Source organism: Hyperolius riggenbachi, chromosome 5, assembly GCF_040937935.1.
Source record: "Hyperolius riggenbachi isolate aHypRig1 chromosome 5, aHypRig1.pri, whole genome shotgun sequence".
NCBI classification, from domain to species: domain Eukaryota; kingdom Metazoa; phylum Chordata; class Amphibia; order Anura; family Hyperoliidae; genus Hyperolius; species Hyperolius riggenbachi.
In genome coordinates, this window is record NC_090650.1 from 23,385,410 (window position 1) to 23,406,595 (window position 21,186).

At 43.5% G+C, this 21,186-nt stretch overlaps 1 protein-coding gene across 2 annotated transcripts in view; it reads right to left on the reverse strand.

The window, feature by feature from the left end:
• Positions 1-5,891: 5,891 nt before the first annotated feature.
• Positions 5,892-21,186, reverse strand: part of PTH1R (parathyroid hormone 1 receptor) — a 452,655-nt gene continuing 437,360 nt past the window's right edge. For both annotated transcript variants that reach the window (XM_068235179.1, XM_068235181.1), the window contains exons 11-13: positions 19,529-19,670; positions 12,182-12,223; positions 5,892-6,559 (exon numbers count right to left, since the gene is read on the reverse strand). In XM_068235179.1, the coding sequence (XP_068091280.1) occupies positions 6,194-6,559; positions 12,182-12,223; positions 19,529-19,670 (550 nt within the window). In that variant the 3' untranslated portion in view covers positions 5,892-6,193. The remainder of the gene's footprint in view (positions 6,560-12,181; positions 12,224-19,528; positions 19,671-21,186) is intronic.

The following is a 21,186-nucleotide window of genomic DNA, read 5'->3' on the forward strand; positions in this document are numbered from 1 at the left end:
GGATGCTCATTCTGATTCCGCGGAAATGCAATTTTCGCGGAAATTTCCACCGACTGACATTGATTTTCTCAAAAACTGCAAGGTCTTTTTGAAAGATTTTTTTCCCCTCTTGTTACCACTCTTCTGCTTAACATACCCCAAGTTTGGTGTCTCTAGCACCTACAGGAGCTTTGCTATGAACCTCGAAAGTCGGCGGCCATTCACTGTAATGTAAAATGCAAATGCGAAATTGTAAGGCATGTTAAGCAGAAGAATAGGAACAAGAGGAAACAATTTTTTTTAAAATAGACCTTGTAGTTTTTGAGAAATTCGATGTTAAAGTCAGCGGAAATTACCGTGAAAATCCGCATAGGAATGCAAAAATCGGTAGCGGTAATCGTAAATGGCAGAATGTGGATTTTCCGCAGAAGTGTAAATTGGCAATTCCGATCATCCCTACTGCCTGACTTGCTCCACAGCTGGTTAGTGAGACTTATTGGGCGGGGCTTAGTGGATTGAAGCATTTTTGGTTTGTAAATTACTTCTACCGCATGCGAGAAATCTTTGTGAATTTGGGAAAAAATGTATAAAATGCCGAATGAAGTATTTTACGAACCTAAATTATTTTACTGAACTGTCCTTAGTGAATTGAAGCCATTGCTTGTACCCAGGAACACAGCGGCGTTCTGCGCCTGAAGGTTGCTTTGTTTTACATTTCCCATTGGTCTGCCTTAAAGAGTAACTGTCCGGCATAAAATCAATAATCAATTATTTATTTTTATTCGGTAAACAAGTAATAAGGATGCTAATCAGGCAATCCAAAAGTTAAAATCACTGTCACTTTTCTTGTTGATAAATTATCATTCCCCAGTTTACCTGACTTATTTGGTACACAGAAAATTTGGTACACAAAAGAGAAGTTGCAGGGCATGCTGGGTTGTCTTTGTTTGCTTCTCTACTTCCCCTCAGACTTAACTAATGCAGCCTGATTGGCTGAAGCCTCTTTCCCTCCTGTTTTCCCCTCCCACACCTCTGTTTCTCTCTGACCAATATTTCTCATCCTGAGACAAATGCACTTTCTATAGTGGAGGGCGGGCAAAACAGGCAGAGGAGACTAAGGGCGGATATTACGGTAACAGTAAATTCGGGCACCTGAGGCTAGTGGACAAATCGGGCGCCGCCATTCACTCCTATAATAAATATCGTTTAATGGGCGCCCGATAGGAAAAAAGGGCGCCGGAGAAAACTAACGTTTTAAAAGCGGCGCCCGGAGACTTAATGTTTTATTACTGTTTCTCATGATTACACATTATTTAATGATTTATACATTTTTAAATATTATTTTTAAACGAAAAACAGTACAATATTTTTTTCCAAACATTATTTTTAAACGAAAAACAGTACTTTATTTTATTTTATTTTTTTAATTATTTTTAAACGAAAAAACCAACAGGGGGGTCTTAGGTTTAGGCACCAACAGGGGGGTCTTAGGTTTAGGCACCAACAGGGGGGTCTTAGGTTTAGGCACCAACAGGGGGTCTTAGGTTTAGGCACCAACAGGGGGGTCTTAGGTTTAGGCACCAACAGGGGGGTCTTAGGTTTAGGCACTAACAGGGGGGTCTTAGGTTTAGGCACCAACAGGGGGGTCTTAGGTTTAGGCACTAACAGGGGGGTCTAGGGGTTAGGGGTAGGTACAGGGAGGGTTACTTAGGCACCAACAGGGGGGGTCTTAGGTTTAGGCATCAACAGTAGGGTCTAGGGGTTAGGGGTAGGTACAGGGAGGGTTACTTAGTAATTTTTTTTAAACGTTATTATACGTTTCACTATTTAAACGAAAGATTAACGTTTTTACAATTGCCGATTTAATGCACATTATTTAATGATTTATAACTTTAAAAAACATTAATTTTAAACGAAATACAGTACAATACAATTTTAAACGTTATCCATGCTTATCGTTAAAAACCCGGCGCCCTTTTTTCCCAGCGCCCCTTTTTAAACGTACGCGGATATTACATCACGACTGGCTTCAAAATAGCCACAGTAAATATGGAAACTGTCTAGAATAGTATTCTCTACTTTTCCTTTATAAAATTCACAGGAATCATAACATGGACAGTGCAATACATAGGTTATGTTAGTAGAGAGCAAGTATTTATCTACTTATATATTTGTTTTTTTTTCCTGAGATAGTATGGCTGACAGCTCCACTTTAAAATACTGTATACGTTAATAATCAAAAATGAGTTGAAGGAATTTGCCAAGAATGAAATTATAGTGCAGCTAAATCCACAACCCCGTGTCCTGCAATACTGTCCCAACTCACAGATCACAGATCGCAACCGTTCACTCAGTGGTGCATCTTGTCAATACGTTAATAACATGTCTGCATGATTTCCTTCGTGAAATGGACAGCACAAATAAATAAATAAAAAAACAAATATTTTATTTATTTCCCCAGTTTTACATCATAAAATTCAATTTAAAAAAAAAAAACAAGCTTAATGCAGCATATGTGGGAATGTGTTTCAAAGTGGGGTAACACCGTCCCTCCCTTGGTCAACAACATATGTGTAATACATTGTAACATGAATTATACGGAATATCATCATAAGCTGCTTTTTTAAGCCATATAATCAAGAGGTCACATCGATAACAGTAAAATTGCCGCATATTTACTACTATAGACCTACATTTTATTTAAGTAAGTCTCCATGATTTTTATGCTTTTGTGTCACATAAAAGTAACCATGCAAAACTTTTTTTATGTTTTTTTATTTTTGGACTGCAAATAATGTTTGTTCCTCTACATTATACCCCACATAAATATATTTCCCCCATATTCCGATGGATTTTGCTTATGAAATTCCTAGCAATCAATTATTTTCCTCTTAATTTTAACTTTCAAATGAAACAAAGTGAGCTTGCGATCCATATAACAAATCCATGTGAAAAAGTTACAATTCCACATTGAAAATTTCTTAAAAATTATGACAATAAAAAAATTCCACTTGGTCCTTAGCACAATTAGCAATGCTTGGTTTATGGTTTGCAACAATCCTGATGTGTACAATATACTTTCTTTACATAGGTATATTTACTTGATAAATATATTATTTCTTATAATTTCCATCCTTTATATATTAGTGAAAATATATTTGCAGTTTTACTGCCTATTTATGGTACAGTTTAATTTGCTTTTTGCTTTTTCCTGAGGCTGTAATCCACAATTTGTTGCCACATATTTTTCTCTGATAAGAAAGGGAATTTATATTCCATAACATAATGAAAATGCTTTCTAATTTAAAGTGAACCAGAGACGAAGCATCCTCATGCATTTTACCATCTATATCAGTGGGAACATTAGAGAAAACCCCTACCCTGCTCTCTGTTTCATTATTTACTGTTCAGATTGCTTCTATAAAATCCCCGACTGAGCATTCAGTCTGGCTTTGCTATAATGACTCAGCTATAAAGATTTCTGAGCAGAGCCACAAGGGGGCAGGCTTGGGCTTGAAAAGACAGCACAGAAGACAGACTCAGCTATAAAGATTCCTGAACAAAGCCAGACTGAATGCTCAGTCGGGGATTTTATCAGGGCTGATTAGAAGCAAGCTGTGCAGTGCAGAATGAAACAGAGAGCAGGGTAGGTGTTTTCTCTAATGTTCCCACTGATATATATGGTAAATACATGAGGGTGCTTCGTCTCTGGTTCTCTTTAATGATCTCATTTTAAGATATTTTAGCTAATTGCATAGATTAAATTAACATGTATAGTGGCATTTGTGAACATTTGTTGTTATTTAGCTTTTTTTGTCCTTCCCTGATTTTATTTTTTATTTTGTTTTTTACAGAGTGACAACTGAAGTGGGAGGGATATGGAGGCTGCCATTTTTATTTCCTTTTAACCAGCTGCCTGGCTATCCTGCTGATCCTCTGCCTCTAATACTTTCAGCCTTAGCTCATGAACAAGCAGGCAGCAGATCAGGTGTTTCTGACATTATTGTCACATCTGACAAGATTAGCTGCATGCTGGTTTCGGGTGTTGTCCAGACACTACTGCAGCCAAAGACATAAGCAGGGCTGCCAGCAAAGGTGTTGCTATCCCCAAAGATCAGTGGCACGTGCCATGGATCTATTCTGGAGTGCCCTTGATGTCCCTCAGGTAGAGTCAGAGTTGTAGAGCCTCTATGGGGGCATGCTGGGAGCTGTGGTGCCTTAATGGTGGGCATGCCAGGAGCTGGGATGCATCAATGGTTGTACGCTGGGTGCTGTGGTGCCTCTATGGGGGCATGTTGGGTGCTGTGGTACCATGCTGGGTGCTTTGGTGCCTTTATGGGAGCATGCAGGGAGCTGTGGTTCTTCTATGGGGCATGCTGGGAGTCATGGCGCCTCAATAGGAGGCCCATGGGAGCATGGAAGGGGGTCCACTAGAAGGTCAGGGAATGCTATGGAGGGACTGCCAGACAACCTGGCAACAGGCCACCCAGTCTAAGCAGAAAGCCAGACCAGTCGAACAGAAGCCAAGTAACTGTCTAGTTATGTTTAACCTATTGGGGACTGCCGCATGCTGAATCAACGTTCGGCAGGTGGTGGTACCCTTCTGACCGGACGTTCATTCAACGTCCGCGCTAAACCACCACTCCCGACGCGATCGTGCGCACCCGGAGGGGGAGATTAAGCTGTCATATGACAGCTGGCATCTCACCCGAGTGATCAGCAGCCATCGCGTATGGCTGCTGATCACGTGATCACTACGATCACCGTCGGATCGTAGTGATCACTCTGACAACGGCGGCGGCAGGGGGAGAGAAGAAGAGGATCCACTCACCTCTCTGCTGTTCCAGCGACGATCAGCGCCCCCCTCTGCTCTGGCCGGCATCTCTGCTCCGTCTGACGTCAGCGCCAGGTCCCGGCTTGATGACGTCATCAAGCTGCGACCCGACCTGAGCGTCATTTGGAGTGGAGATGCCAGTCGGAGAAGAGGTGGTTTCTGCGGCTCATCGCTGGAGCTTGGAAGGTAAGTGATGGCTGCCAGCTACAGGGGGGACATTTGCCACCATAGGGGGGACACTGCCCAGCCATCCACAGAGGGGATCCGGCCGCCCGACCCCCCCAAACGTGCGCACCCCCCTCCACCGCAAAATGCCCTGGTCCTTAAGGGGGGGTTAGGCGGCCGGTCCCGAAGTAGTTAAGTGGCACTGCTTATGTATGTGATATGCTTGTATTTATTTCTTTATTGTATTAATGGAGGGGGGTGGGGCTTCATTCAACCTTTTGCCAGGCAGGCCTACTTAGACCGCTGTTAAGTTAATGTAAATTTGGCTCCACTCATGACCACACCCACATTCTGGTGTGTGGCCCCACCCATTGATGACCACTCGCGTATATGACCACGAGCAACGCCCCTGGCTGCCAGGCAACTGGTATTGTTAAAGGAAATGAAATGGCAGCCTCCATATTCTTCTCACTACAGTTGTCCTTTAAGTAGAACTTTTCTAAATTTCCAAGAAGTACTAAAGTATTGGTTGATAATTCGCTGAACTTTTTTTTCCACTCCTGTTAATGGTCACATTTCACTAACACGATGATGTGAAGTACTTCCTGATAATAAACAGAAGTACTGTCTGAGAGATGCATATTCATCAATACATAATAACCTCTGAGTATAAGACGTTTTTCAGATGGCTGTCATAGTTCTCATCTGCCTGGGTGTCACGAATGTCGAATGTCTTCTTAAAAAAAGCAACCACAATAGTTTTATATCCACATCTCTAACATAGAGGACTGAGAAATAAGTGTTTTGCAAACAAAAGAGGAAAAAAAATTAAAAAATAATTATAACAACAAAAATAAAATATATATACATATATAAAAGAAATTATACAATGCTTCAACAAATAATGACCTGGTACATCATAAAAAAATATGGTTTTAATGCACAGAATTATTCAGCCATTGTGTTATTATTTCTTTTTGTTTTTGTTTGTGCTCTGGTGATTTTGGGGATGAGTTACGAAGGACGGTGGGTAATTGTGATGGTTTTATGTTGTTCAGAAAAACAGATGCCAAAAACCGCCAAGGTCCCGGTCTGGAGATAGGAGATACACGATCACATTCAAATCTCAGACTTCCTAGAACAAGTCTTGGCCCCTGAATGGTTCGGCTTTCCTCCTAGTAGGGTGTAAATCCTTTGGATGTCTCTGAAGACTATTTACATGACTGTCTCTCTCTCTTCTTCCACCACCTCTGCTGGGGGTCTTTCAGCATCATAAACTCCAGACCCGTTGAGATAGTCCTCATCTTTGTTGTACTGCTCTGGTCCTGAGGAAGGTATGGAATTTTCTGAAATGGAGCCATTTTTGACATAGCCGGGTAAGTTCCTGTGGCCGTTCAGAGCCGCGGACACAAGTCTAGTGTTTAAGTGTAAGGCCAAGGGCCCCCTTGTGGTCACATTAGTAATACTTGTGTGGGAGACCATAGGTCCGTAACTGTAAGTTGTGCTTCCACTCCTGGCTTTCCTCTTAAAATCAAGTGCCAAAGTCCACCTGCTCCATGATTTTTTAATTTCTGCTTGCACCTGGAGAAGAAAGATATTGCATCACTGAAAACAGCAGTATATTTAGAATTGAGAAACTATACTTACAACTAGAGTTAATGGCTTAAAGAGATTCTGAAGCCAAAATAAATACTTCTTTTACTGGCCATTTATCTTAAGCAATATGAGCACAGCTGAAACACTGCATTCCCACGGTAGAACTATGTATTTAAACCCCTCCAAATCCCTGGGACAAAATGCGGACAGCGCTTCCTGTTAGAGGCAGAGTTTTGCACGGTAGCTCTGCTTCTGCTAGAGTCAATTTCCGCTGATCCCTGCTCCTCTCCGTCTTCTTTCACTGAGAGGGGTGGGGAGAGGCAGAGATTGACTCTAGCAGAGGCAGATCTACAGCGCAAAGCTCTGCCTCCCCCTGGGCAGCAAAATCCACGACCTGGAAAGTCTTAGAATTTTGCCTCGGGATTTGGTGGGTATAATTACATTGTTCTGCTGCTGGGATGTGGCGTTTCAGCTATGATCTGATTGCTTAAAGTGGATCCGAGATGAACTTTTACTCATTGCATAATTGTGTTCCTTACATATAGTTTATAGGGCATTCCTCAAGCCAAATACTTTTTTTGTTGTTGTTTTAATACTCTAATTCCCTATAAACTAAACAAGCCTTGCCCACAGCTTCTCCAAAACGCCAAGGCTCTCAGAGCCATGTAGCAAGGGCTTATGGGAGCTCAGTCTGGGCAGGAGGAGGGTACTAGCCAGAGATTTCAGAGGCAGAGGGGAGGGGGAAGTTAATTTTTCAGAGGCTGAGGGGTGGAGATGCAGTAGATTACCTGTGTAATGACAACAAACAGAACATGGCCGCTCTCATTGTATCACAGGATTAAATCATCATAAACTGTTGAAGCTGTATGCAGCCAGATTTGCTGTGTAAACTATCTAAACTTTAGATAAGATATATAGACAAGTTACTTGTTATAGTTAGTTTTACATCATGGATCTGCTTTAAGATAACCGGCCAGTAAAAAGATAGCTTCAGACTCTCTTTAAAGAGGAACTCCAGTGAAAATAATGTAATAAAAAAGTGCTTCATTTTTACAATAATTATGTATAAATCATTTAGTCAGTTTTTGCCCTTTGTAAAATATTTTAAATCCCTGATTTATATTCTGACATTAATTACATCGTGACATTTTTACTGCTGGCAGGTGATGTAGCTGCTGCATGGATTTTTGGCAGTTGGAAACAGCTGTAAACAGCTATTTCCCACAATGTAACAAGGTTAACAGACAGGAAACTGCCAGGAGTACCACGGTCCTCAGAGTTTCTTGTGGGAGGGGTTTCACCACAATATCAGTCATACAGCGCCCCCTGATGGTCTGTTTGTGAAAAGGAATAGATTTATCATGTAAAATGGGGTATCAGCTACTGATTGGGATAAAGTTCAACTCTTGGTCGGAGTTTCTCTTTAACCCGTGTTGCACATCACTGAAATAGGTAAAATTAGTGTATGTAGGATCCTTTATTTAGTTATTAACAGAAAGTTTACTGGCAAAGGAGGTCATTTTATCAATTAATGTCTTATAGACCACCTCCAGTCAAACAAAAATAAAAAAAATCACTGAATAGCAATACATATATGTGGTCTATGCACTGTGCACAGTTAGATGAACACATAATGTTTACATCTGGTACATTGTAGTGTCTAGAACAGGTACACATTTATATCTGTAGTAGCGCCTCCATCTTTTTCCTCCTGCTGATGTCTTGCAAGTATAAACTCAGCATTGTGTCCTCCCCCTCCAGCATTTTGTCCTCCCCTCCAGCCTTGTGCCCTCCCCTTCATGCAAATATGCCTGGGAAATCCAGCACATGATTATAGGCTGGACTGATGACATTATAAGAGCCAGACTGGTTTTGGAAGCAGAGACAGAGCAGAGTCTGCAAGCTATAATTCTTATCCCAGATGTCTGCATGCTTGCCTGGATCAAATCATATACCTTTTAAAAGTGGGTGTGGGCTGGGGGGGTGGAGTCATGACATCAATCCCCCTTCTGTCCCCCATGTGCCCCCTTCTGTCCCCAGTGTGTCCTCCTCTGTCCCGTTTGTCCTTCTCTGCCCCCCATGTATGCTTCTCTGCCCTGTTTGTCTCCTGCTATCCTCCCCATATATAACTTTGCGTCATTAGCAGAAGCCAGCACTAGGGGAGCTGTGAAGAAGAGAAGAGGTCTGCAATCACCGCTGGAACCACTGGATGAGGCGAGACGTGCTGTGGCTTCTGCTAGTTACGGTATACACGGCGAGTGGAAGACATGGGGGGGATAGCTTACGCTGATCATACGTCCCACTTTACCACTGACCCAGGCTGCATGAGGTCCCGGGAAACGTCCCGCTTTTAGCAGCGGGACGTCCCGGCCTCGGGACTCTAGTCAGCGTACTGAATGAACTAGCCGCAGCGTCTCATAGACGCTGCACTGGTTCGTTCCCCGCAGCCCCGCTCCAGCAGCCTGCATTGTCCTCCGGCAGGCACTGGAAGAGCATGGCTATGGGAAGATGGCGTCCGGAGGCGGAGCCCTGTGCTGGAGACTATTTGTGTCTCCAGTACATGGCTTCGGGCGCCATCTTCCCATAGCCTTGCTCTGCCTATGACCGCGGGAGATTGGAGGAGGATCGTCCGGGGGAGCTGCGCGCCAGAGGCTGCCCAGGAGCGAGAGAAGACTTCTGTCAGGTGAGTAAAAGCTTTTTTTTTTCCAGGTGAAATGTGCCCACATTGCGTTTATTTTGTACTGAAATGTTGCCATGTGGCCCGCAATGCGTTTTTTTTGTGCTGACATGTTGCTTGCAATACGTTTATTTTGTGCTGACATGTTGCCCGCAATACGTTTATTTTGTGCTGACATGTTGCCCGCAATGCGTTTATTTTGTGCTGACATGTTGCCCGCAATACGTTTATTTTGTGCTGACATGTTGCCCGCAATGCGTTTATTTTGTACTGACATGTTGCCCGCAATGCGTTTATTTTGTACTGACATGTTGCCCGCAATACATTTATTTTGTGCTGACATGTCGCCCGCAATGCGTTTATTTTATGCCGACATGTTGCCCGCAATGCGTTTATTTTGTGCTGACATGTTTGCCCCCATTGCGTTTATTTTGTACTGAAATGTTGCCATGTGGCCCGCAATGCGTTTGTTTTGTGCTGACATGTTGCCCGCAATGCGTTTATTTTGTGCTGACATGTTGCCCGCAATGTGTTTATTTTGTGCTGACATGTTGCCCGCAATACGTTTATTTTCTGGTGTCTGGGGTAACTGTTACTGCATTTATTATTTAATGGTCATAGTTGGTCATAGATGGCTATGTTTTCTGCTTTGGGGTTACGGTATTAAATAGCATCACACAGTTTCTGCACACCCATGATGCGAATCCTCGTTTGACCACATCATGGCGTAAACACTGCTTTCTTATGCCTTGCTGTTACATCATTACGTTAGCTCCGCCCATACAATATCATGGCCACGTCCATTTTTTGGCCACCACATTTTTCGGATCGGCGCGCTTAGCACATTTCTTCTAAAGTGAGGGCTGGAACCCCACTAGAGCGATTTTTTTTTTTCTGAGCGTTTAGGGAGCGATTCAAAACACTAGCGATTTCCCTAAATGCTCAGCTAATGTTAATGGATGGGCCAAATTCCACTGGAGCGATTGCAATTAGTAAAATCATAATCGCAGGACATGCAGCATTTTGGTGGCCATTCCGTTTCAATGTAAAGTATACAAACGCTGGTGTAATCGCTCATGAATCCGATTTGAGAGCGATTTTAAATTACTGTAAAAAAAAAAATTATGATACATTGAAACGACCAATCAAAATTAAAATCGCTAATCACAAATCGCTACCAAAAGCGCCAGAAAACGCTCATGAAATCGCTTACAAAACGCTAATTAAAAACGCTAGTGAGCGATTTGCGATTTGTAGTGGGTTCCAGGCCTAAAATGCACTATAAATTACTTTTCCCTGTGTGGCTGTCACTTACATATTCTTTACAAAAGCGCTCCCTGAAAAGGATGTATACAAAGAGGTCAACCAGCTTTCCTACTTGTTTGGACTGCAGTTCAGTAATTGCTTTTGTAAATTCAGAAATATCTGAAAATTCCCCATGAGGAGATGGACTAGTCAAAAATCTGTCTGAGATCTGTCAGATTTTCACCGCCTATTGTAAGTGAAAGCAACATAGAAAAAAAAAGGAATCTATAGCTCATGTTACTCTGGGAGAAATGCACATGTAGATGTATTATTTTAAATTGTACACAATAGTTGTCCCTTAAAGGGACACTGAGCAGTGCATAGAAATGAAAATCACACTTACCTGGGGCTTCCTCCAGCCCACCGTAGGGCGCGAGGTCCCTCGACGTCTTCTCAGTCCTCTCTGTGGTCCTGCTGGAGGCTCCGTTAAGCGGGGGCGGCTTTCGGCTGAAGTCGTGAGCTACGGCGCCTGCACAGCGAGTCTACGCACCTGACACTATCAGGCGCCCATCACCGTAATCCTCCTGCGCATGCGCAGTTCTCGAAAGATTGGCGCATGCGCAGGATGCTTACGGCAGTGGGCACGTGATAATGTCGGGTGCACGGATAGGCCACGCAGGCGATTTAGCTCACGACTTCAGCCGAAAGAAAAACCGTGACCAAGAATTGAACTTCTTCCCAATCAGTAGCTGATACCCCCTTTCCCATGAGAAATCTTTTCCTTTTCACAAACGGATCACCAGGGGGTCTGTATGGCTGATATTGTGGTGAAATCCCTCCCACAGGAAACTGTGAGGACCATGGTCCTGGCAGTTTCCTCTAGGTGAACCTAGTTGCATTGTGGGAAACAGCTGTTTCCAACTGTCAAAAAAGCAAGCAGCAGCTACTTCCACTGACATCACCTGCTAGCAGTAAAAATGTCACCATGTGATAAATGTCAGAATGTAAATCAGGGATTTAAAAGATTTAACAATGGGCAAACACTCAAAAATCATTTATACATACTGCAATTATGGTAAAAATGAAGCACTTTTTTATCACATAATTTTCACTGGAGTTCCTCTTTAACGAAAGCCACCAGCGGGACCACGGAGGGAACCAAGAAGATGCCAGGCGACCTCACTGGGTGCGGTGGGCTGGAGGAAGCCCCAGGTAAGTGCAAAATTTTCATTTCTATGCACTGCTCAGTGTCCTTTTAAATTTACTCAAGAGTTTACCTCATACTTGTTATAAGATTTGAAGTTTAGGGACGGACATTTGAATGACATTTCTGTTCCTGCACTTTGCCAGCAGCTACTGTTTGTTTATTGTACGAGCTGCCTGTAGACTAAAAATAAAATGCATGTAGTTGGACGTCAGCGTTGCCGCGATTCTCTGAGCAGAACCCCCTGAGAAAAGTACAGTTTGGAAAATGAAAGAGGGGCTTTTTGTGACAGAAATGTTAAACATTTAGCCCGTGGTGAATGGATAGAAAAAGTCACAATGCACTAGACAGCCTCAGATGCAGCTTTCTTGTGGGAGTTTCGGCTGTAAGGTGTCATTATCCCTCTCTCCATCCCCTTCCATGCTCCGATTCTAAATGATTTTAAGCAGAAGTTCATACGTTGTAATTGATGGCTACTTACCTCCCCATTGCAGAAGCAGTATATAATAGCAACAAAAAATCCCTGCAAAATAAAAACAAACAAAACAAAACAAAAAAACAATTAGATACACATAAACATGAGTCAGGTTCTAAAAAAATAATACATTTAATTAATGCATCTTAGAATTATGTTGTCACATCACACTTCTGAGGGTAAAGGTTTGTACAATCAATCAATCAATCACCGGACGTCCGCCGGGCTGTACTGCGCAGGCGCAGTATTGCGCATGCGCAGTACAGCCCGGCGGACGTCCGATAACGTCAGCGCGCCGGCGTGGGACGCAGAAGTGCCAGGAAATGGAGCGCAGAAGAGCCCAACCTGGCAGCCGGCCTGGCCAGGTCGGGTCGGGCACCGGAGACCACCGGGAGCCTGCGGAGCGGCGGCGAGGGCACCTCCTGCCTGCCACGGGCTGGAGGAAGCCCCAGGTAAGTGGAAATTTATTTTTATTTTTGTAATCCCCTCCCTGAACCTTCCCTTTAACTAGTGCATTATCTAGCCACTTGTGACTGGCAGCCTAACAATCCCGTCCCATTCCCAGCCTGAAGCAGATGCAGGACTTCCTGTTGGCTGTACACACACTGCTGACTCCTAGATAGGATCATGTGATTGAAAAGTGTGAGACCTTTGGTCACATGACCAGATCGATAAACAATCATATGCAGGCATGTGGCTGCTTTATTACAGCTGAAACATGTTGCAAAGCATTGCGGGGTTGTCAGAGATTTAATTTTCCTGAGTTAATGTTTTAAAACTTTTTTTTTTTTTTTAGAAAGTTTAAATACCAGAATTATCATAAATAGAGAGCGTTTCTGTGAATGTCGGCTTGTGTCAGGGACGTTTTTTTTCCTTTTCCCCACAATATGTTAATTCCCCGCAATAACACCCGGAGTACGTGCGCGGCATAAATGCGTAAATGAGAAAAGATGACATAATCTGCCGTATTTCACCTGAACAGCTGTGCCAGGCTGAATCACGGAGCCTTGATTTGTTAGTTTCAATGTAACCCTCTAATTATTGGCACCCGCGAGTATTTTGGTGGATTTCGCGGTTCGCTGAAGATTAGATTCACTCGTTTTACAGATTTACGGCGACCCGGCCGGAGATCACTGTATGGTGTCCACGTTCGCTCCTTCTGACTTATTCAATATCACTCCTACAGGGAGATTAGGTTGTATCGGGGAACGATCGTTTCAAACGACTATAGTCGCATGTGTGTACGCACCTTTACGCTATAGTTTGACCAGGTCCAGACCCGGACAGAAACTGTCACTTGCATACCTGATTTTTAACTATTTCAGGCAGAGAAAGAAAAAAAGGAACACAACATAGTCATTTGTGTGCCTGGCACTGTACATACACCTTGAAGGGCTGCAGCAGGAGGAAGTTTTATCCCTAGAAATATCAATAGGATTATATATAGTCAGGGCAGCGCCCTCCAGTGTGTTTACTATACTGTACATACACATGTCTATCTCATCATGTCACATGTCACTTCGGGTATCCTTTAAAATGTACCTGAAGTAAAAATGAAATTCATAATGAACCACCATCATGAAAAATGTTAAAATTTTAAATACATGTAAGATTTATACCACCGTAAAATCCACTGGAAATGCCCTTTTTCCTATGTTGCTGGAGTAGTCCATCTCCTCATGGGGGATATTAGGCATTTATTTTATTCTTTACATAAGCTGTCCCTGGAAAGGATTTATACAAAGATCCCAGACAGCATCTTAGCTCCTGGCAATTGGACTGATCAACTGCAGTTCAGTAAATGCTTTTGAAAAAAAAAATAAAGGAAACCTTGAAATTCCTCTGAGAAGATGGATTAGTCCGAAATTGGTCAGATTTTAAACTACCTACTTAAAGTACCCCTGATCCCGATCTTGGCCCCCAATATTTTTAATATCATTTTTGTTACTGGTGCTGTGCGACTAGCATCCAGCACCATCCCCCCTTTCCCCCATGAAATAAGGGCAGGGAGGAAGTGACAGCTCTTCCTGCCCTCTGCCCCTTCTTAGTCCCGCCCCCTCCACTCACCAGTATGAAAAAAAGTCATTTATAGTGTATTTTACCTTAGGACAAATGTACATGTTCAATGTGTATATGTTAAATGTTAGAATTTTTTGTGGCTTTTAACATTTTAATCTGCAATTCAATTGGTGGCTTGGCAATTTATCATGTACGGGTCCCCCTGCAGATAACCCTCCCCCCCCCCCCTGCACATAATGGGGGAGGGGCAGGCCAAGTAAACCTGACTGCAGCACTACTGTACTGTGTTATCTCACACATGATAACTCGTGTGCAGCGGCCAAAGGGTTAAATATGCTGTGCAGAGCTCTCCACCCACCCTCCTTGAGATAGAATGGGAGGGGGTGTCAATACAGGGGTGAGAATGGAGTCAGAGTGGATGGTTGTCCTTACAGTGGGATCTTAGCAAAGTGGAGCATTGTTTTTGATGAAAGTAAGACAGTTTAAAGAGAAACTCTGACCAAGAATTGAACTTTATCCCAATCAGTAGCTGAGACCCCCTTTTACATTCAGATTCCGCGGAAATGCAATTTCCGAAATTCCGATCGGAAATTGCATTTCCGCATCGGAATGCGGAAATCGGTAATGCAAGTGCGTTAGGCGGATTTCCGCTTGAAATCGCGGAAATTTCCGCCGGAAATTGCGGAAATTCCGCCCGAATTTAACATCGATTTTCTCTAAAACTATAATGTCTTTTTGAAAACTTTTTTTTTGCATCTTGTTCACAAGATTCAGTTTAATAAACCCTGAAAATTTGGTGTTTCTAGGACTTACGGGGGCTTTGCTATTAACCGCTAAAGTTGGCGGATTTTTATTGTAATGTAAAATGCAGAAAATCTGCATCTGCCTATTTTCTGCATTTTACATTACAGTAAAAATCCGCTGACTTTAGTGGTTAATAGCAAAGCCCCCGTAAGTCCAAGAAACACCAAATTTGCAGGGGTTATGAAGGAGAATCTCCTGAACAAGATGCAAAAAAAAAGTTTTCAAAAAGAGCTTATAGTTTTTGAGAAAATCGATGTTAAAGTCGGGTGGAATTTCCGCGATTTCCGCATTGCAATGCGGAAATTGGTAGCGGAAAGCGGAATCGGTATTGGCAATGGCGGAATACGGATTTATCGCGGAATCGGAAATTGGCATTTCCGACCATACCTATTTTACTTGTGAAATATATTCCTTTTCACAAACAGACCATCAGGGGGCGCTGTAAGGCTGCTATTGTGGTTAAACCCCTCCCACAAGAAACTCTGAGGACCGTGGTACTCCTGGCAGTTTCCTGCCTGTGAACCTTGTTGCATTGTGGGAAATAGCTGTTTACAGCTGTTTCCAACTGCCAAAAAACATGCAGCAGCTACATCACCCGCCAACAGTAAAAATGTCCCCATGTGATAAATGTCAGAATGTAAATCAGGGATTTAAAAGATTTTACAAAGGGCAAACACTGACTAAATCATTTATACATAATTGTTGTAAAAATGAAGAAAGTTAAGCACTTTTTTTATTACATTATTTTCACTGGAGTGCCTCTTTAAAGAGTACCTAAATTATACAATTTGCTTTAAACCTAATAAATTGCAAAGATATATTAAAATCACACATAATAAATATGAGTTTCTCACCCTCAGGGTCTGTATTTCACATATGGTCTTGAAATCCCTGCCCCATCTGAAATCAGGCCCTGGCAATTTTCTTTCTTTCTTTTCTAGCTATGGGTGCAAAGGATGCTGGGGGATTGATGTCATGACTCCACCCCCCATGTCCGGCTCCAAGCCCACACCCACTGTGAAAAGAGATGTAATCTGATCCAAGCAGGCAGACATCTGGGGTAAGAATTATAGCTAGAGATGGGTTTTCAAGTCCAGACTGACTAGAATTCGGAATACTAATAAAGTCGAATGACTTCAGGTGTAACTGCGGGATGGGGGGGGGGGTTGACTTACCCAGAAGTCTCCGGGACGTCAGCGTTCCATTACGCGTCATAGACCACTCACCACCGTGCCGCCTCCTTTCGGCTTGAAAGAGGAAGCGCAGTATTAAGTAATGCAATGCGGCTTTCATTATGCCTATGACGCGTAATGATGAAACGCTGACGTCCCGGAGACTTCTGGGTAAGTTAAACCCTCCCCCCATCCCACGGTCACACCTAACGTCATTAGACTTTATTAGCATTCTGAATTTGAGTCCGTCTGGGCTCGAAAGCCCATGGCTGATTAGAGAATGCGGTCTCAGATTTCTGATGTTTATAATTACTCTGCTCTGCTTCTGCTCTGTTTCTCACTTCTTCCCCAAGTGCTGCACCAAAACAAGCCGGGCTCTTATAATGTCATCTGTCCAGCCCAATAATCTGTACAGAGCATGTGCGGGATTTCCCAGGCATATTTGCATGAAGGGGAGGGCACAAGGCTGGAGGGGAGGACACAATGCTGGAGGGGCGGACACAATGCTGAGGGTATATTTGCAAGGCATCAGCATGAGGAGAAATCTGGAGGTGCTACTACAGGTATAAATGTGAGTCTGTTCTAGACACTACGATGTACCAGATGTAAGCTTTATATGTTCATCTAACTGTACACAGTACAGTTCTCCTCGGGCTCTTTTAGCTAGGTGCTCCACCCGGCTAGTTTTGGTGAGCACCCGGCTGTCATCGGCTCACCTCCTCCTCTGCTGTAAGCAGAGAAGCGAAGGCCCTGTATTCTGTCATCTTGCCCCACCCGGCTACTTTTTCATGCCACCCGGCTGTAAAAACGTTTCGGGAAAAACACTGTGGTGCATAGACTGCATATATGTATTGCCATCCAATGTTTTATTGGACCAGAGGTAGTCTTTAAGTAAGTCAGTCCACGCTGTGAGTCCTGCTGCTGCCTGGATAAAAGGATCCTGTTAACCCCAAATTGTTGGCGTCATACAGGGCAATGGATTAAACTACATCAGCACGATCTGCATCTGGAGTGTTACTGGCTTTATGGAACACTATTACCTTTGAGCACAACCCAATTATTACACAAATGTTGACACTTGATTATTTATTTGTTTAGTGGCTTTGCCCCGCCCCTCAACTATCTACTAATTGGGGTGTGTGACACCGGCGTCAATCGTTCTTGTTTGGTTGGTATTATTTATAAACATGCAGCGAGTTAATACTATACTATTATTGCTGATATACGTCAGGCAGGTGACCATTGACAATCCTGATAAAACACATACTGTAGCAGCGACACAGTAATACTACTCATTGTATGGAACCCACAATCACAGAAACAATGCCACCCTGGGGCGAACACTAACATATGCGAAAATACCAAACCAGATGCCAAAATAACAACAAAGTTAACACATGTAACCATTCTATGCACACGTGGGCTCGACATGGTTTCCTCCCTATTCCTTTAAGCATGTTATACACCATAGGCTCGACTCACTAACTGGCGCTAACCTAGTAAGCGTACCTAAAGGCTTTGGGCTTGCTAACTAGGGTACTAAGCAGTTAGCACGCCCAGAGATCGTGCTGTGCAGTGCGCTGAAATCCTCACACCAATGTGCCGTTTCGGGTGCACTGGGTGCAACGTTTCCAGGGCACCGGGCGCGACTTCCGCGGCGAAGGCTCATTAGCACGCGAATGGTCCGGCGTTATCGTCGCACTGCGTGACGTTTTCGGCGCACCGCACAGCGCGATCAGGCCTGTTTGCTCGGACTGACGTTTGCACGCTACTTAGCAAATGAGCTTCTCTGAGCTCTCCGATTCAATTGGATGGAATACAGTCCTGTTTTCTGAAGCACTTAAACAGGCAAGAAACAGTGAGAGACAGCTTAAGATAAGATTTTACTGCAGGAAAGTTCAAGGGGTCGGTATCCAAATCTAGGAGTGTACCTACAATGTGACTTTTTGTGCAACTTCTCCTGTGACCGGCGATTTTTATACAACGAGCGATCGTTACATGGACAGGCGTGTGGGATTACACAAACAATGTTTCATGACACGCGGCAATTACGACCGTCACAGCGGATCAGGTCATTAACAATTTTGTACCAGCAGTCTCTGCCCCCTTAAAGTGAACCAGAGATTAAGCACCCTCATGTATTTTACCATATATATCAGTGGGAACATTAGAGAAAACCCCTACCCTGCTCTCTGTTTCATCCTTCACTGCTCAGCCTGCTTGTTATGAGCCCTGATAAAATCCCCGACTGAGCATTCAGTCTGACTTTGCTCAGGAATCATTATAGCTGAGTCTTTATAGCAGAGCCAGAAGGGGGCAGGCTTGGGCTTGAAAAGACATCAGAGAAGACAGACTCAGCTATAATGATTCCTGAGCAAAGCCAGACTGAATGCTCAGTCGGGGATTTTATCAGGACTGGTAACAAGTAGGCTGAGCAGTGAAGGATGAAACAGAGAGCAGGGTAGGTGTTTTCTCCAATGTTCCCACTGATATATATGGTAAAATACATGATGTCGCTTCGTCTCTGGTTCATTTTAAGGACCAGAGACTGCTGGTACCGTGAAACGCCACCTCTCTACAAATCACCGCACATATCCGTCGCTCACAACGCTGTCCCATTGCCGCAGTGCATCAGGGAGAGCTCCAAGCAACTACCACATTTTTATTTGTAATATTTTATATTTAATCAATTAAATTTTTTTTTTAGAACATTTATTTTTAAGGGCTAAAGCTGAGTACACACGTACGATAACGATCGTTCGAAAACGAACGAGAACGACAATTGGACCGATAATCGTGCGTTCCAAATTTTCCAACGATCGTTTTTTTGGACGATAACGACCGTTATCGTTCAATCCGACCGATCCAACCCGGCGGATTTTTTCGAAAGATAATCGTTCAGTCGTTGCAGTGTGTACAAAGATCGTCCGATAATGATTATCTGTGGAGTAGTACGCATGTTCTTATTGCCTGTCATAACGTCACTTCCGTTTGCGCACGCATTTTTTTATCGTTCGTCGTTCAGTATTTTATACTTATATCGTTCACGTGAGTACACAATCGTTCATTACGAACGATCTTTTCGGTCTAATTTGAATATCGTGTAAACGTCACGAATCGTTCGTAACGAACGATCTTTATCGGACGTGTATATGAACTTTAAGCCAAGAGAGAGAGTCAATGAGATACGCATTTTTGAGGCTTGAATACAAATTATATGCAAATTATATGCAGTCTGGAATTGGGGCAATCCAGTTCTCCAGGAAAAGCAATACAATTTGCATTTCATTTTCATGCAAAAAATAAAAAACACATCTTGTTAAACATTTTTACAGACACATGTTCTCTTTAACAGTACCTGGAAGGAGTTGAACAGCATTTCATAGTGCATCTGTACGAGCCACACCACGCCGGACACTTCCGTGTACGGCAGAGATATGAAGACAATATAGTGAACGCCAAAGAGAGGCATCAACACCAGCGTGGACTTCAGCAGCTTCCTGTAACATACGGCGCAAGACAGAATAAAAACCTGGAAGTCAGGGATCTCCATTTTAGATATTATCACTGATGATTTATACACTTCCAGTAACAAGGAGAAACAAAGGTAATGCATAAAATACATGGCTGTACACCATTTATAATGTACATAAAGAAAGCACAACAGTAGCTAGACACACTAGGAGAGAGAACTCTGCCCATGCCACTTTATACTCTAGCAGGGGTCTCAAACTCGCGGCCCGCGATACAATATTTTGTGGCCCTCGCCGGCAAAAGCTTCCTTATAGTTTGCTTCAGTGCTCCCAAGGAATTCGCCGCATCCCGCCACTAAATGAGGGCTGCAGAGCCCCCAAATCGCCCGGGGGGCAATCCGCCGCCATTTCCTGGAAGGGGCAGAGCTTTCAGCTTCAGCTCTGCCCCTCCTGACGTCAATCGCCGCACGGATCGCCGCCTCTCCCCGCCCCTCTCTGTGAAGGAAGAGTGAGAGGGGCGGGCAGAGGCGGCGATGCGCCACGATTGTGAAATTCCTTATGCGGCCCAGCCTCATCCTGACTTTGCCTCCTGCGGCCCCCCAGGTAAATTGAGTTTGAGACCCCTGCTCTAAAGGGATAATAGGTGGATACTAATCAATAAGTTGTTCTCTCTCTTAACAATACAATTTTCTCTGATCTACAGAACGAATTAAAGGGAACCAGAGACGAAGCACCCTTGTGTATTTTACCATGTATATCAGTAAGAACATTAGAGAAAACACTTACCATGCTCTCTGTTTCATCCTCACTGCTAAAAGTGTCTGTTATCAGCTGTGATAAGAATCCCGGACTGAGCATTCAGTCTGGCTTTGCAGCGAATAATTATAGCTGAGTCATTATAGCAGAGCCACAAGGGGGCAGGCTTAGGCTTGAAAAGACACCAGAGAAGACAGACTCAGCTATAATCTTTCCGTAGCAAAGCTAGACTGAGTGCTCCGTCGGGGATTCTTATCAGAGGTGATAACAGTCAGATTAAACAGAGAACAATGAAACAAAGAGCAGATTAGGTGTTTACTGTCATGTTCCCACTGATTTATAAAGTAAAATACATGAGGGTGCTTCGTCTCTGGTTCTCTTTAAATGCTCCGAGCCTGGAAACCTTCAAATGTGCTATTCATACCCTTCTTCACTGAACTAGTACCAGTAGTTGTGTATAAGAATTCCATCAAGCATGTGCTAAGAATAGCTCTGTGGTGCCCCCCTGCTGCAAGTGTCTCTCCAGGCATCTGCCTGTTTCATCTATGCCTAAAAACGGCCCTGCCCTCCCAAAGTGAGAAATGTGGGTGCCTGCTATCATTAGAAACTTGGGCGCTGCACAGGAGCCATTATAAATAGCGGTTATAGAGGGAAATTTGGACACCGGATAAATAGCAAATTTCACACTATAGATGTTATTTATCTATGGTGGCGCCCCAAAATTATTGCAATAGAGGCAGATTGGGGGCAGTAGTTTGTTAGGTGTGTGGGGGGTTTAAGGTTAAAA